The sequence below is a fragment of the Haliotis rufescens genome, unplaced genomic scaffold (assembly GCF_023055435.1).
Source record: "Haliotis rufescens isolate VD_foot unplaced genomic scaffold, xgHalRufe1.0.p SCAF_5, whole genome shotgun sequence".
Lineage (NCBI taxonomy): Eukaryota > Metazoa > Mollusca > Gastropoda > Lepetellida > Haliotidae > Haliotis > Haliotis rufescens.
Window position 1 is genome coordinate 13,805,096 of NW_025964223.1, and position 15,445 is coordinate 13,820,540.

Here is a 15,445-nt window from a genome sequence, read left to right on the forward strand (position 1 = left end):
AAACATAATCGGGGCGAACCGGGATTCGATCCCACAATCATAGGTTTCTGGCGTGCCCAAGGGACGCAACTCTGCACAGCGAATCGCGGCGCCTCAGACGACTGGGCCACCCGTGCCCCCTAAGAATAGGAAATTGTGACATAAGGGATCCAGTATCTCTAACCTGCCAAGGGTCAAACCGATAACACACATCGGACAGGACCAGTGTCTCTGAATATGGTGGTCAGATAGCGCTAGGCAAACAAACGCAAGGCGTTAATATCTTTATCTGTATCTACAGCTGTATATCACCCGTTCTTATCGAATCACAAGTACCGCGAATACATTCATGGTATACAAACTGCCGGTAAGCTATTGTTATTACTAAACTTCACTTATTAACACCATCAATGCACCGGTCAAACTAAATTATGTAAGTATGTCGTGATAGCACCACTAAAGTTCACAATTACAACTTTATCGACAGTTTAATCAGTAAATATATTTTAAAGCACAGAATTAAAGAATGACATTATATGATAAAGAGATTATCACGCTTGTGTGTTTGGGGATGGTAAATATCCTGCATTAGGAATAAACATTGTATTTAGCGAGCCTTGGCGATAACCTCTTTATCATATAATGTCATTCTTTAATTCTGTGCTTTAAAATCGCTTTCCCTCTCTCACAAACATTACCGAAACATTGCGAGTTTTCCTGGAATGCGCGCATTAATATTTATTACGTCACAGGGTAAGTGATTAGTCAGTCGGACAGTGACAGTAGCCAATATAGTTCCAACTGAAATCTGTTTCTTATACAGTGGTGAAGCAACTTATAGGCAAAACAAAACAGTTGTTTTTAATTGCCTTTCGCGGCAATCAATCGGTCTGTCCGCTAGAGTAACTGCCCTTTGTCAAAGGGAAGCTACTCTATCTCTAGTCTATGAGACGTCACGGCCACGGTCAGACGCACTCTCCTACCCAGAGTTCCATGCGGCCGGCAGCCAGCTGGCATAGTACCTCTGCCACAGGCCAGCGCCATGTGACGATTCGTCACATCTTTCACATTCCATTCATGATATTGCATATGCTTTTCATCCGTTTCATGTTTGACAAGTCTACACATTTTCATAAACAAATGTCAAATAATGATTAACTTTCATTGAGAAAGTATGCAAATACGTAAAAATCTACTTGTTTTTGCGCAGTTATCCTATGTTTACATTGGTTGTACGGCTCCACGTGCTGTCATCGAAGCCCAACGGAGAGCTAGCGACACGGTCACTTTGATGCATAAATATATATTGTCATGCAACTCACTGTCGCAGTTGTAGTAGCATATCTATATAGTTATGCAAAACAATATGTGAAGCGCCCCCAAATACTTGCATTAGTCTGTTCTATACTGATTTCTGAAAAAGCGCGTTTGTTTACAAACAAGAGAAAAGTCCGGTCACGTGATATGCAAATTAGCCTGTGGCAGTGGTGTTATGCTGAGTCACCACTGCGACGGAGTGTGGGTCAGACGTTGTTGACAGTCGGTCTGTCCTTTCATAACGTTAAGAAGTGTAGTCAGATGTACACACAGCGACAAAACGAAACAAGGTAACAGTTCAAACATATTTCGGCCGAATCCAACCATTTTGATTTGTGGAGAAGGTTTCAAGCCACAGAGGTCTACAAGCACAGATATGGCTACTGATCCCGCTTGGCTAGGCCTCGTGCCCTCGCAAAATTGTTTCGAAACTTATATCTCGAAAGTTGCCAAAATGCCTTATTATAAAATGCCTTAGCTACGTCACAGTTAGACACTGATTTTCAGTATATTAGACTGTTCGTTTGATAATGATAGCAAGTATCCCTGTAGTTTATCCAGATTCACGATGGTTAATTCTGACTCGATCGCCGAATGACGAGGGCGACGCCATGCTTGTTCATAAACAGTGAAAGTAGTCCTACTTGACCTTTGATATTTGCATCTCTATCCGCATATGACCCCAACGGATACCGTTTTTATCCGTTGGCTTTATCCTGCCGAGAAACCTACCAATTATATGATAAATGAGATTATCTGTAGTAGCGAAAATAGGTATCAATACGGACGACAGACCGTCAAAAGTCATCCTGTGGCTGTCTAATAAACTGATTGTGTATTCACTCAGGTAAGAAACCTTACTATCTCGTACTATGTTAAATGTTAACTATATGCTATTACCCTTGGCCCTACCTGCAGGTGTATTTAGTAACTGAACATCTCATACGTTTGTGTAAATCTTAGATATTCCCATTGTACTACTTCTGTGTATAGGGGGCGGTCGGGTAGCCTAGTGGTTAAAGGGGAAGTGTACACGCAAAAATCACTTTCTTTCTTTTTCTAAACAAAACGCAATTTTAGAATTAATTAGTATCTGTGTTTGAAAATATACACTCATTTTTTTCACAGTGAAAGTAGGAAGCTCACAATAGTGTGAAAATGATATGCCGTTATGAGGCCTTCGTTTTTCGAGCTAAACAGGCCTGAGTTATCCCCCTTAGATTATGACGTAATTGGTGCCAATTCAACTGGGTCCCTGTCTATTCTCAACGCAAAAGATATCAAGTACCAGTTTGCGGTAAAACAACATGGCCTACGACACACTCCGGCGCAGTGGTGACTCAGCATAACACTATGCTGGCTGGCATCTGAGACGCTAGAATCACACACCTAGACCTACACCACGTGAAGCGGCTCTAACAAAGCATGATGACGTCATAATGTTTATCAATTGGCACCAATGACGTCATATTGCAAGGGGCATAAGCCATGGTGTTTTTGTTGTGGAAATAGAACGCTTGGTAAATGTGAAAAATATAAATCGTTTAAATGCGAAAAATATGTTAATTAATTGTGATATTTTTATATTTTTGTCTATGACACTTCTAGGTTAACACTTTTAATGTGGAAAAAGTACAAGAAAAATAGGTTAATTTCCGTGTGAACTTGCCCTTTAAAGCGTTCGCTCGTCACGCCGAAGACCCGGTTTCGATTCCCGACATGGGTACCATGTATGAAGCCCATTTTCCGGTGTCCCCCGATTGTAAACATGCTCTAATAATTGATTGTAAACATTTGTATTGTCGACTGATTATATAGATGATTCTGCAGCTGTCTAATAAAATTATTGTTATTGACTCAGCTCATGGCTTGTTTTTCGTTCCTGGGTATTTTCCAGGTCAATCGCCACGCAGGGGTGTCATAAGCTATGATGTTTATACGCTTGACTGGGTCACTGTCACCTGCGCTCACTTAACTTCGCTTATTTTTGTCACTGAATATGTGTCAATATCTTGAACAAAAATATCAAATTTGGAGCTATCGAACTTTTTAGGTTTGGTGTTCATCACATTTGAGAGAAGAGTATCAGCATATTCGGTGTTGTCTGTGGATTCTTCTACCCTGAGTTGTTTTGTTTCAGACAAGGAGAAGGTGACAGGGCAGAGGACATCTGGAAACAACCTAGAGAAATCTAAAACTTCAAATTGTGTATTGTGTTGTGTATATTATTATTATCATTATCAAAAAAAATTCATGTCTTACGATTTGCATTTTAATGTTCATGTCTTTTAAGCCCCAAAAGGCTGGAAGTTGAATGGCATTATGTCTATGTCTTGTTTTTATATGTATATGCCATCTTAAGACAAATAAACAATTATCACTGTATTTACAAATATGTAAGTCCTTCCCAAGGCAGTATAAAAATGAATACATGCTCACATATATCAATCAAATAATGTCCGTAATTATTAACATGTTTGTTATCTTGATTAGATCGCGAGTTCAGTTCATTAGACAGTTTATCCATGTCTGAGTTTAGTTCATCTGCGATACGTTCATCCAGAATACAGCAATCAAGTAGGCTACTTGTTCGAGCATTAAAATGACCCATTAAAAAAACGGAGATTGACAACACTTCAATAAATGAACTCTCTAATTAGAAAAAAACCGTTTCCTTAGACGCGTATTGAACCTTCTGGGGTCAAGCGGACAATGCCAAGGTATAAATGTCATCATCTACATTAAACAACTCTTTTGCCATCCTAAACCATACAATATAGTCATTGCTATTAAAAAAGGAGAACCATTTGTATAAGAAGTCTTGCACGGCCAACACAATGAGCTTTACTTATGTTGTTATTTGTGAATTTGCAAAAAACGCAACTCTCATTAAGTGATACTGAAAGAATAAGGACTAAATTTACAGTAACAAGATTCAATTAATTGTGTTGTTATTTGCGCAGTTTTCCAGCACCTCTCACCACAAACAAGCGTATAGTTAACGAAGTCATCAATATCCCCCGCCCATTTTAACACATTATGGTCCAAAACCAGGTAACTGACCCAACATTTCTCTTAGCCCATGTCACAAAATCTGCAATGGAAATTCTAAAATAAACATTTCTGAAACTCCTTCATACCAAATGGCCCCAGGTTAGTATCTGGTTTATATATAGACATGCACTGTTTGGCAAGGAAATATTTAACAGTCTATTTGTTATTATCTATAAGTGAACCATCCCTATATTAAAACTTACATCCAACCTGCCATGAAAAAAAGTAAAAAATAAAAAATTACAAAAGTGCTAAATATCATAAGGCACCAGTTCAGTAAGTGCCTGGTAGACATGCAAAGTTTTGTAAGAAAGTATTTGACGGTTTTTGAGTTACGCTCCGGAAACGATTTCGGGACGCACGCATACACGCAAGTCCAACTTGTTGCCATGGAAACATACAAAAAATAATAATTTCTAAAATTCCTAAATAGCAAATGGCACCAGTTCAACATGAGTGATAGACATGCCAAGTTTTGTAGAGGCATATTTGACGGTTTCTGAGTTATGCTCCGGAAACGATTTCGGGACGCACGCACACACGCACGGACGGACAGAACCGATTTCAATGCCCTCCGCCACCTTCGTTTGGGCGGGGAATAAAAGGAAACAGAAAACTGAATATGAAATGATCAAAATGGTCATCATCACGTTCAGGGGGGAAAACATGAAACATAAATTCAAGTTATATAAAAGGATTTTACCACAATGTTGATGTGAAAACATAAACATTCTTCATTAAACATTCCCCCACATTGAATATATAAAGAATTTATTTTACAGTTTATTTTACAATTTTACAAACTATAATACTATGAATATTCATTTCCCTCGTTACTTGTGGAGTTCCCTGAAATGTCACCCGCTGGAACTTGTCACAGGCTTTTAGCTAAGTCTGGTCGTCTCTGACATAGAATGTATGAACTGGTTGAGTGACTTCCTACAGAGAAAGAAAGGATTAACCATCCTAAAGACAAATGGTGTTCACAAGTATTCACTGCCAATTATCGCTAAAACTGAATTGTTAACTTTGGTATTCCCAAGCACCAAGTACATGGTCATTGGGCAGATGTGAAGATCACAAACACAAATGGGATCCTGTCTACATGGTCACATCCGGTGATTGTTAAGATCCGAGATACCATGTATACCCTAATCAGACAAAGAGCTGAACAATCCTTGTTTTAGCCCCTTAATGCCGAGCGCCGGGCACGGTAACAACAAGTACCATCGTTTAACGTCTCTTGGTATGGTATGGCCGGGGATCGTCATCTCCGGGCAGACGCTCTACCACTAGACCACGAACGCGGTCCCTGATCATGATCATAAGGATTTCCTTATATTATTTCAAAGGACATAGAAAAGAGAAGGACTCGATTACAAAAGTTCCAAATCTGAAACAATTTTGGTTTGCAACAGATAAGAGACTCCTGTAAGTGTTCAAATGGTTTAATTTGCCATACTAACTTCAGAAAATGCGTGATTTCATTAAAAAAATATGAACATGCCAAAATGTCAATAACAAATCAATAGCGTGTGTGTCCACCTCTGGTTGCGATGCAAGTAACACATCTTCGTCTCATGGAATGGACCAGGCGTCGCACAAGGTCCTGTGGGATATCTGTCCATATCTGCTGGAGCATGTTTCGAAGTTCCTGGAGTGTCCTGAGAGATCAGGGGAACGAGCCGGCCAGTGGATGACGTTCACCTTGTTTCGTTGAAGAGAATCCTGAACAGGTATATGAGGCCGGGCGTTGTCATGTTGAAAGGTAATGCCTGGACCATGACGACGCAAAAAACGGTAGAACAACAGGGCCGATATTCTCGTCGCGGTAGCGCTGTCCATTGAGATTTCCCTCTACCACTATCAAACGGGTCCTCTGTCTTGCTGTAATCCCACCCCATACCATAACGCTGCCGCCCCATGACACAATGATTGACGTAACGTTCACCTCGACGTCGGTACACTCGAATCCGTCCATCGCTGTGAATGAGTGAGTGAGTATGGTTTTACGCCGCTTTTAGCAATATTCCAGCAATATCACGGCGGGACACCAGAAATGGGGTTCACACATTGTACCCATGTCGGGAATCGAACCCGGCCATCGCTGTGGCTGGGGTGAAAACGAGACTCGTCAGTGAATAGAACTTGTCCCCACTGCATGGCCGTCCAGCGTAGACGCTGTCTGCACCACTGTAGGCGTGTTTGACGGTGGCTTTCTGTCAAAATGGGACGCCTGGTGGGTCTTCTGGCGACAATCTGAGGCGACGACGTACGGTTTGTGAAGATATTCGTCGAAGGCCAGGGATGCTTCTTGCAGTCACTGTTGCTGGCTGGAATCGATTTCGTAGGTGTGTTGTTCGAATCCAGTTGTCTTGTCGATTATTGGTTACGCGTGGCCTGCCACTCCGAGGATGGTCTGTGACTGCATTCGCCTGTTGAAAACGGTGCCATAAACACCAAACGGTGTTTCCGTGGACGTTATATTGTCTTGCAACATCACGTTGACTCGATCCTGCTTCAAGCATACCAAAGGCTCGCAGACGCTCATTTTCGGACAGGCGTGGCATTTCGTAATGTTGAATAATTGGGTAATTTTGTTGTTTTTCTGAGTGGTTGTTGTCAGCACGATGCTAAACAATACATATGGAATCCCGTTAACGCACATGTTTTTATACCCATTCTTGGGTAGTGAAATGCATGGGGCTTGCATAAAAGTCAACTTTTGCATGGAATGAATGCTTTTCTGTAGCAGTTGCGTTTTTGTGACTTGATTCCATACATGTACTACAATATTGAAAACTAAACTTTACTTGTTTGAAAAATACACTACAATATTGGTGTCACAGGAACTTTTGTTGTTGAGTATAGCTGGAATATTGCAGAGTGCGGCGTTAAACAACAACAAATAAAAAAGAAATGTTGTTTAACGCCACACTCAGCAATATTCCAGCTATATGACGGCGGTCTGTAAATAATCGAGTCTGGACCAGACAATCCAGTGAGTGACATCATGAGCATCGATCCACGCAATTGGGATTGATGACATGTATCAACCAAGTCAGCAAGCCTGACCACCCGATCCCGTTAATCGCCTCTTACGACAAGCATAGTCGCCTTTTCTTGCAAGTATAGGTTGCTGAAGACCTATTCTACCCCGGATCTTCACGGTCCTAAAAGAAACAATGTAACATTGTAATATAGCATGAGCATGAATATACATTAACTCAATACGGGTCAAGTAATGAAAAGACCCCGAAAGGATAAAGCTGTTGTTATTCATTAACAAGTGTCACGTATTCACCATTTGTCAAATTTTAACTCACTCACTCATCATCTGTCATGTTTGGGTTTGACTATACACCCCGGAAGTGGAGAATACTCCGGGGGGATAACTCTGTCGATGTTTCCTTATGGGTTTTTGATAGACCATATACCGTTTTTGAAGATATTTTATGTAAGCTTCAATAACTTCAATAATCATTGGCGGAATATTTCGTGAAGATGATTCCTGATCAGGAAATTGCATGGTTGATTTGCGCGAGGATTGAACCATCTCCATGGTAATAATATTGTTCAAAGGGACCTCAACTTAGAAAACTTTTTATTAACTAAGCGAAAATATGACGAACCACTATGTACAATACCCGACTATGGTTGTGCAAGGATTACTTGATCGTCAACTGGTACATTTTCTTTTAATGACGAAGAATGTCTTGCGGGATAACTTTAAAACAAACTCCCAAGAAGTTAAGCAGTAATGTTACTAGTCATGCGAGTTATTAGGGATAACCTGTATGTAGTACATCAATAGGTTTCTGAACAAATTTTCACATGTGGATGAGGGCGTGAGAGTGCTGTGGGTGAGTGAGAGAGTGAGTTGGGTTTTACGCCGCTTTTAACAGTATTCCAGTTATATCACGGCGTGTCAGCTTAATGTGGGAGGAAAGCCCAAAGTGATGCAGGTCTCAGACGTTTACCACTTCGGTGAAACCCACGAGCACGGGTATGGTGCTGACAAACCTAGAAACATAATCGGGGCGAACCGGGATTCTAACCCACAATCATAGGTTTCTGGCGTGCCCAAGGGACGCAACTCTGCACAGCGAATCGCGGCGCCTTAGACGACTGGGCCACCCGTGCCCCCGGGAAATGACAATGAATTGCGTATAGCTAACGAATACCACAGGTTACCCATGGAGTGCAGCTCAAGAAGTGAAATATTGGATAATGCTTGGTGACTTTAATGCCCACAGTCCTTCACGGGAAGACAGAAATTATTCTTGCAAATACGGCATTCACACACGTGCCCCCGAGAGTGCTGTGGACTTTACAAGACAAGCCAGTCAGATTGATGGATTTTTTGGCGATTATAATGTAGTTTGTTGTCTGCGATTGTAAAGTTTAGTTTTGTTCATCTTTACTAATTTATGTCATGCTATTTTGGGATTAATGGCTTCGATAAATAAATGCTACTTTCCATAAACTGTTATTATGTGTAATATGAATAATTCACCAGTATGTCTTAATAATCAATCTTTAGGACATGCTTGATATATTTTTTATTTGTATTCCTGTTTGGTATGACGCGGTCGGGGATCGAACTACCGACGTACCGTTTTCCGGGCAGACACTCAATCCGCTACACCACGAAGGCGGCATCACGGGGGGGTCATTGTGAAATATCTTCTGTAAATGCCGTTCACCATCGTGCTTTGACATTTTTCTTAGGGTTGGGTATATACCTTCCAAATGTTGCTGTTAATGGAGATATAGGATGGATTCCTCCGATAGTTAGATAGTGGATGTGTATTGTTAGACAGTATTGTCGTTTTACTAAAATGTCCCTTAGATTAAATAAGTATGTTTATATTGTGAACGTTATGCTGTTGGACGTGTGAAAAACTGGTGTTTTCGTGTGAGGGCCAAGCTGAACGAAGGGGGTCTGAATATTTCTGAGAATGTTAGCGTGAAAAGTGTAGTTGTACGTGTGCAAGATATATGCATGGGAAAGTAGGTGTCTAATTGGAATGAACTGTTATGCAAGCCGGCGGAAGAACGGGTGGTAACAAATTACGTACGTATAGAATGTTTAAAGATGGGTATGGATGTGAAAGTTATGTAAGTATGTATATGCCTCGTTCTTACCGCTCTGCCCTCTCCAAATTTAGATCAGGTACTGCTCCTCTGAAGTTGGAAACAGGCAGATATACGAATATGAATGTTAATAAAAGAGTGTGTTTTGAGTGTAAGGAAAGTATTGAAGATGAATGTCATGTTTTGCTTGATTGCCCTGTGTACGATAATTTGCGTGAAAGTTTATACGAAAAGGTCAGTTTTAGCCTTCCCAACTTTCAAGAGTTATGCAATACTGATAAACTTATTGTACTTTTTAAAATATTCTGATATTTTACAGCCAAAACCTGCTTTTTAATACTCCAACGAAGAAAAAATATTTGATATGGCTAGTTACGGGTAGTATATTTTACATACCCCTTTTACACTAATATATTTATGATGTACATACTGTGATATATTTTAAGTCTCTCGTAACCCTTAACGGTTGGCTCAATTTTTATGCCCTTTTATATGTTTCTATGTAAATATTTTTGTGAGGTGAGACTCAAATAAACAATCTGTCTGCCTGTCTGTTTGTCTGTCTGTCTGTATGTCTGTCTGGAAGCTAAATGGTGCAAGAGCTTTCAGCAATCGATTCAGCCAAAGCAGGACATCAACCGGGATGTCACGTGTGAGGAACGAATAGATCATCCTCAGCATATCGAGTTATCCGTTGTTCGAGATAAGCTTGGTGTGGAAAGTCGCCCATAGTGCTGACAAGGTGTCTGCAGGAACTATAATGTTACATCGCCCTGATATTACATCAAGTAAAAGGTTTCGACTTTTATTTGACGAAACAATGTTGTCATATCGTTTATTGTTTCCTTAAAGTATCAATTGGATTATTGATAATTGTAGGGCGGTGGGGTGGCGTAGTGGTTAAAGTGTTGGCTCGTCACGCCGATGACCCGTGTTCGATTCCCAGCATGGGTACAATGTATGGAGCCCATGTCGGACGTTTCCGCCGTGATATTGCTGGTATATAGATAAACGCGGCGTAAATCCATCCTCACTCACTCACTCACTCACTCACTCACACATCTGATGATTGAAGTCCTTTATGATCGTCTGTCGATAGGTAAAGTCCCATTCACCCAATCAAATTATTTGAAGACAATTTATAAACAATGCATGGCATGGGATCATTGTTTAATAAAACAATTTTGGCATCATTATTATTACATATTTACAAATTTGCCCCAAACAAAAGTCATCTATGAATTATGAAACACTGGTTGTCTGAGGCGCCGCAATTTGCTGTGAAAAGTTACGTCCCTTGGGTGTGTCAGGAATTAACGCTCGTAGGTTCGAATCCCGTTTCGCAATGGTTCTAGGTTTCTGTGCACCCAACCCGCATTCGTGAGTTTCACCAAAGTTGTAAAAGTTTAAGACCTGCATCACTTCGTGCTTTTCCCTTACATCAACCAGACCTACAGTGTTATAACTGGTAAAGTTACATTCAAACTCGCTCACTCGCAGACACATTAAGTGCATCACGGAGCATCAGAGTAGATCAAGCTTGCCCTGACGTTATAACACTGTGTGGCAGTTTTCTCGGGATAAAACCTGCGGATTGGCCTATCACGCTCTCTGCCATGCGTGACCAGGTCATCATCAGGAGCTCCTATCTCTATATGTGTGTGTGTGTGTGTGTGTGTGTGTGTGTGTGTGTGTGTGTGTGTGTGTGTGTGTGTGTGTGTGTGTGTGTGTGTTCGGATGTCCACAACGAAGGGGTAAGATAACGTACGTATTATATACAAATCAAAAATCAATATCCCTAGCGGGACACTCGTTCAGCATGCACTCATCGATATTTGCATAGCATACCAGCGTTGCAGGACACGGTGACCTTAATGAATATGTACATACGGGTAGACGCGTTTGACTAAAAATAAATCGGTGCATTGTCTGTGCGGGTATTTTTCACTGGCTGTAACCCACCAAATGTAGGTAATGTAGTCCCGCTGTAGATATAAGCCCTTGATCCTAAAATAGCTCAAGCTGTCGAGTAACACAACAAGACGCCATTACCAACCCTGTCAAACGACAGGTAGGGCAGGTCTTAGAGCGAGCACCTTGTGTATGTTCGCCGTGTAATGTAAATGTGTGTCGAAGGTCTGAAAATAGCTTTACATCATTGAACAACACAGGGAGACGCCATTACAGTCCCCGTGAAAGGTAACACACGAAATCAAGATGGCTGCCGATTGTATTGGTGACTACCGGACACTAAAACTATTAGGAAAAGGACAGTTCGGGGAAGTGTATATGGGCGAACGCAGGACTGATAAGAAACGTTTCGCGCTGAAAAGTATATGTACTAAGTATGTGTTCCGGGGCATATCGATGGACAGGATTCTGAGAGAAGTGGAGTCTCACAAATCGCTCCCAAAGCATGAAAACATTCTGGATTTCATAGAAAGCATCAGTGTAGGTGGTTACTTGTACATAGTATTGGAGCTCTGTGAACTCGGGACCTTGGAGGACTATGTGACCCCGAAGAACCCGGACAGAGAAACGGCGTTGTCATTCATGGTCGACCTAGCACGAGGGTTGAACCATCTCCACAGCAATGGTATTGTTCACAGGGATATCAAGCCAGAAAACATTTTACTTGCCGAACAAGCACGCGGAGCACCAAGATGCAAGATATCGGACTTTGGTGTTGCAAGAATAATGGACATCCCATCGGCTGATTCCAAACTGGACGGTCGATTTGGCGCCATGGGTAGTTTAGCTGGCGAGGAGTACTTCAACACACTCTGCGGTACTCCTATCTACCTTGCACCAGAGGTAGGAGACAAACATTACACAAAACACTGTGACATTTTCTCCCTTGGAGTCGTCTTCTATGTGCTCTTTTCGCCGGAACGAACCAGAGAGGGACGGCTTTCGCCCTGGGTGAAAAACGGAACGCTTTTCTACGTAGCGTCAGATTATGACATTAAACAACAGATTGAGAAGCATGTACACGATGAAGGAATCTGTGAGTTGATTTTATCAATGCTGAAAACAGATTATCATTCTCGGATACCTGCCTCTGCCCTGGAGGAAGAACTTCTTCGCGTTGCTGTCCCCGATGATGAGGTGTTCTTCGTGGCGTGTTTCCTCGTGGCAGTGACTCTCATGTTTCTGATCTTCCCTGCACCATTATTCGTGTTAGCGCTGTTCCTGTTGACATTTGGATGTTGGCAGTTTGTTCCAAGAGGATTCTTCCGGGGCATATTGTGAATAACCTTGATACTGCAAAATTGTGTTTTTGGGGGTGGTGTTTGTTGTTTAACGCCACACTCAGCAATACTCAAGCTATATGACGGCGGTCTGTAAATAATCGAGTCTGGACAGGACAATACAGTGATTGACATCATAAGCATCGATCCACGCAATTGGGATACGATGACATACATCAACCAAGTCAGCGAGCCTGACCGTCCGATCCCGTTAGTCGCCTCTTACGACAAGTATAGTCGCCTTTTACGTCAAGTATGGGTTGCTGAGGACCTATTCTAACCTGGATCTTCACGGGTCGTGTTTTTACTATGTGTACACAGGGATATGGTTGTTTGCATTGTAGACATTGTAGACAAATGAATCAAGAATACTGTGTAGCATATATTCAGAGTTTGTGTGGAACGCGTGAGACGAATCTGGATAACCCGTTACTTTTTCCAATCGGTTGTAACTCCGGTCGATCATAATGGGATGTAATTCATGCTCTGTGTATTGTTATGTATACGTTCATTGTGGTGAGTATACAAGTGACAAATATAGATGTATCAATGTAAAACATGAAGAATATATAATATGTTATATATTACTTGCAAACATTACAGACCGCCGTCATATAGCTGGAAGATTGCTGAGTGTGGCGTTAAACAACAAACAAACAACCAAAAACTTGCAAACATCACAATTTCTTATCACATCTGGAATATTTTTATTGAAATAATTGATAATGATTAACGTAAATACAAGCTACAAAACCCTTTCCATATTCATATGAAATTTCCGATAAAAGTCCAATGTTAGATTCCGACAATATCACGAGCATGTGTTTATGAATCAGTATCAAATGGTAAATATGTCAAATAAGTCCCATGCTATAAAGCAACACATACAGGGTACATGTCATCACTAACGACAGCATGCACTAGGAGTGTAGTGATTTATCACAACAATACGTTTAAGCCAAACGTGATGGCAATATACCCATGGTATATTATTGTTTGATTGTGTGTAGTTTAACGCCGCACTCAGCAATATTCAAGCTATATGACAGCGGTCTGTAAATATTTGAGTCTGGACAAGACAATCCAGTGATTGACATCATGGGCATCGATCCACGCAATTGGATACGATGACATACATCAACAAAGTCAGCGAGCCTGACCACCCGAACCCATTAGTCGCCTCTTACGACAAGCATAGTTGCCTTCCACGGCAATCATGGGTTGCTGAAGACATATATTCTACCCCGGATCTTCACGGGCCCCATGGTATATTAAGATAGCAATATTTAACATCGATATGAAAATACAATGAAGAAATATGTCAATCATTAACTTTTCTATTGGTATTGGTAATAATAACGAGTCTAGATTATGCGCCGAAACAGATTCCATTTGGCCTACAGGCCAAAATAGCTGTGAAAATTATACGAATGGACCACTGAAAATCGGTGATGACACCATGTGGTCACGAAAAGGGTTAACATGTCCCGCTCTACCGGCAGCACCCGCCATTCACACAATTTGCATAAAAGTATTTATAGCCTGACACTGCACAGCTGTACTCATGCCATTCTCCCATACTGAAAGAGCTAGAGCATAAGAATATAACTAACTAGCTATGAGGAAATTACGGATCATATGTCCGTTACATATAGGTAATGTGTAGATCTGAGTTGTTCCATTGGTGGCCCAGTCGTCTGAGGCGCCGCGAGTCGCTGTGTAGAGTTGCGTCCCATGGGCACACCAGAAACCTATGATTGTGGTTTCGAATCCCGGTTCGCCCCGATTATGTTTCTAGGTTTGTCAATGTTGGTATGTCAACACCAAGTAATATGGTTTATGGAGAATGCGGGAGATTCCCATTGTACATTGGATCTTACACTCGTTGTTTGAAGTATTGGTGTAAAATAATAATAATGCCTGAACACCGTTTACCCAAGAAAGCCTACAACATGCTCGTACACCTCGACAATCTTGGAAAGAACACACGGGCTTCTTGTATTCGTACATTGCTTTTTACATATGGCTTTGGTTTCATTTGGCTGTCCCAGACAATTGGTAATGCAAATGCTTTCATTAAGTACTTTCGCATGCGTGCCATTGACATGTTTCATCAGAAATGGCATTCAGATATTTATGAAAGTTCAAGATATGATACTTATCGCCAATTCAAGTCATTGCTTGAACCAGAATCCTATTTATCAAATTTACGGTACAGGAATTCTCGTAACACCCTTATTCGTTTTAGACTTGGCCTGAATGATCTAAAAATTAACACAGGGAGATTTTCATCTATTGAGAAATCGATACGATTATGCCCATTTTGTGACATTGTTGTCGAAGATGAATACCATTTCATGTTTATTAGCCCTATATACGAAAATCTAAGAGACAAGTACTTACCGCAGTGGTCTCTATCTCATTTTAATGCTGAAAGATTGTCTTCATTACTGTCTTGCAAGGATCTTATAACACAACATCAACTGGCTATGTACATACATAATGCTTTTTTGTTACGAAGTGAATTGTTACCTTGACTTTGTATTTTATAAAATATGTTATGTAACTCCGTTGTATATGGGCCTGTGGCCTTTCATACAATAAAAGAATTGAATTGAATCCCGGTACGCCCCGATTATGTTTCTAGGTTTGTCAGCACCATACCCGTGCTCGTGGGTTTCACCGAAGTGGTGAACGTCTGAGACCTGCATCACTTTGGGCTTTCCTACCACATTAAACTGACACGC

The 15,445-nt window shown here is 41.1% G+C and overlaps 1 protein-coding gene across 1 annotated transcript; it reads left to right on the plus strand.

Moving 5' to 3' along the window:
* The first annotated feature begins 11,214 nt into the window (after positions 1-11,214).
* Positions 11,215-12,858, plus strand: LOC124138250 (probable myosin light chain kinase DDB_G0282429). The gene has a single exon (XM_046504807.2). It carries the CDS (start codon positions 11,665-11,667, stop codon positions 12,697-12,699), a length of 1,035 nt encoding a protein of 344 aa, XP_046360763.2. The 5' UTR covers positions 11,215-11,664; the 3' UTR covers positions 12,700-12,858.
* The last annotated feature ends 2,587 nt before the right edge of the window (positions 12,859-15,445 follow it).

Coding starts and splice junctions, on each gene's coding strand:
- LOC124138250 (XM_046504807.2), top strand. CDS start 11,665: ATGGCTGCCGATTGTATTGGTGACTACCGGACACTAAAACTATTAGGA.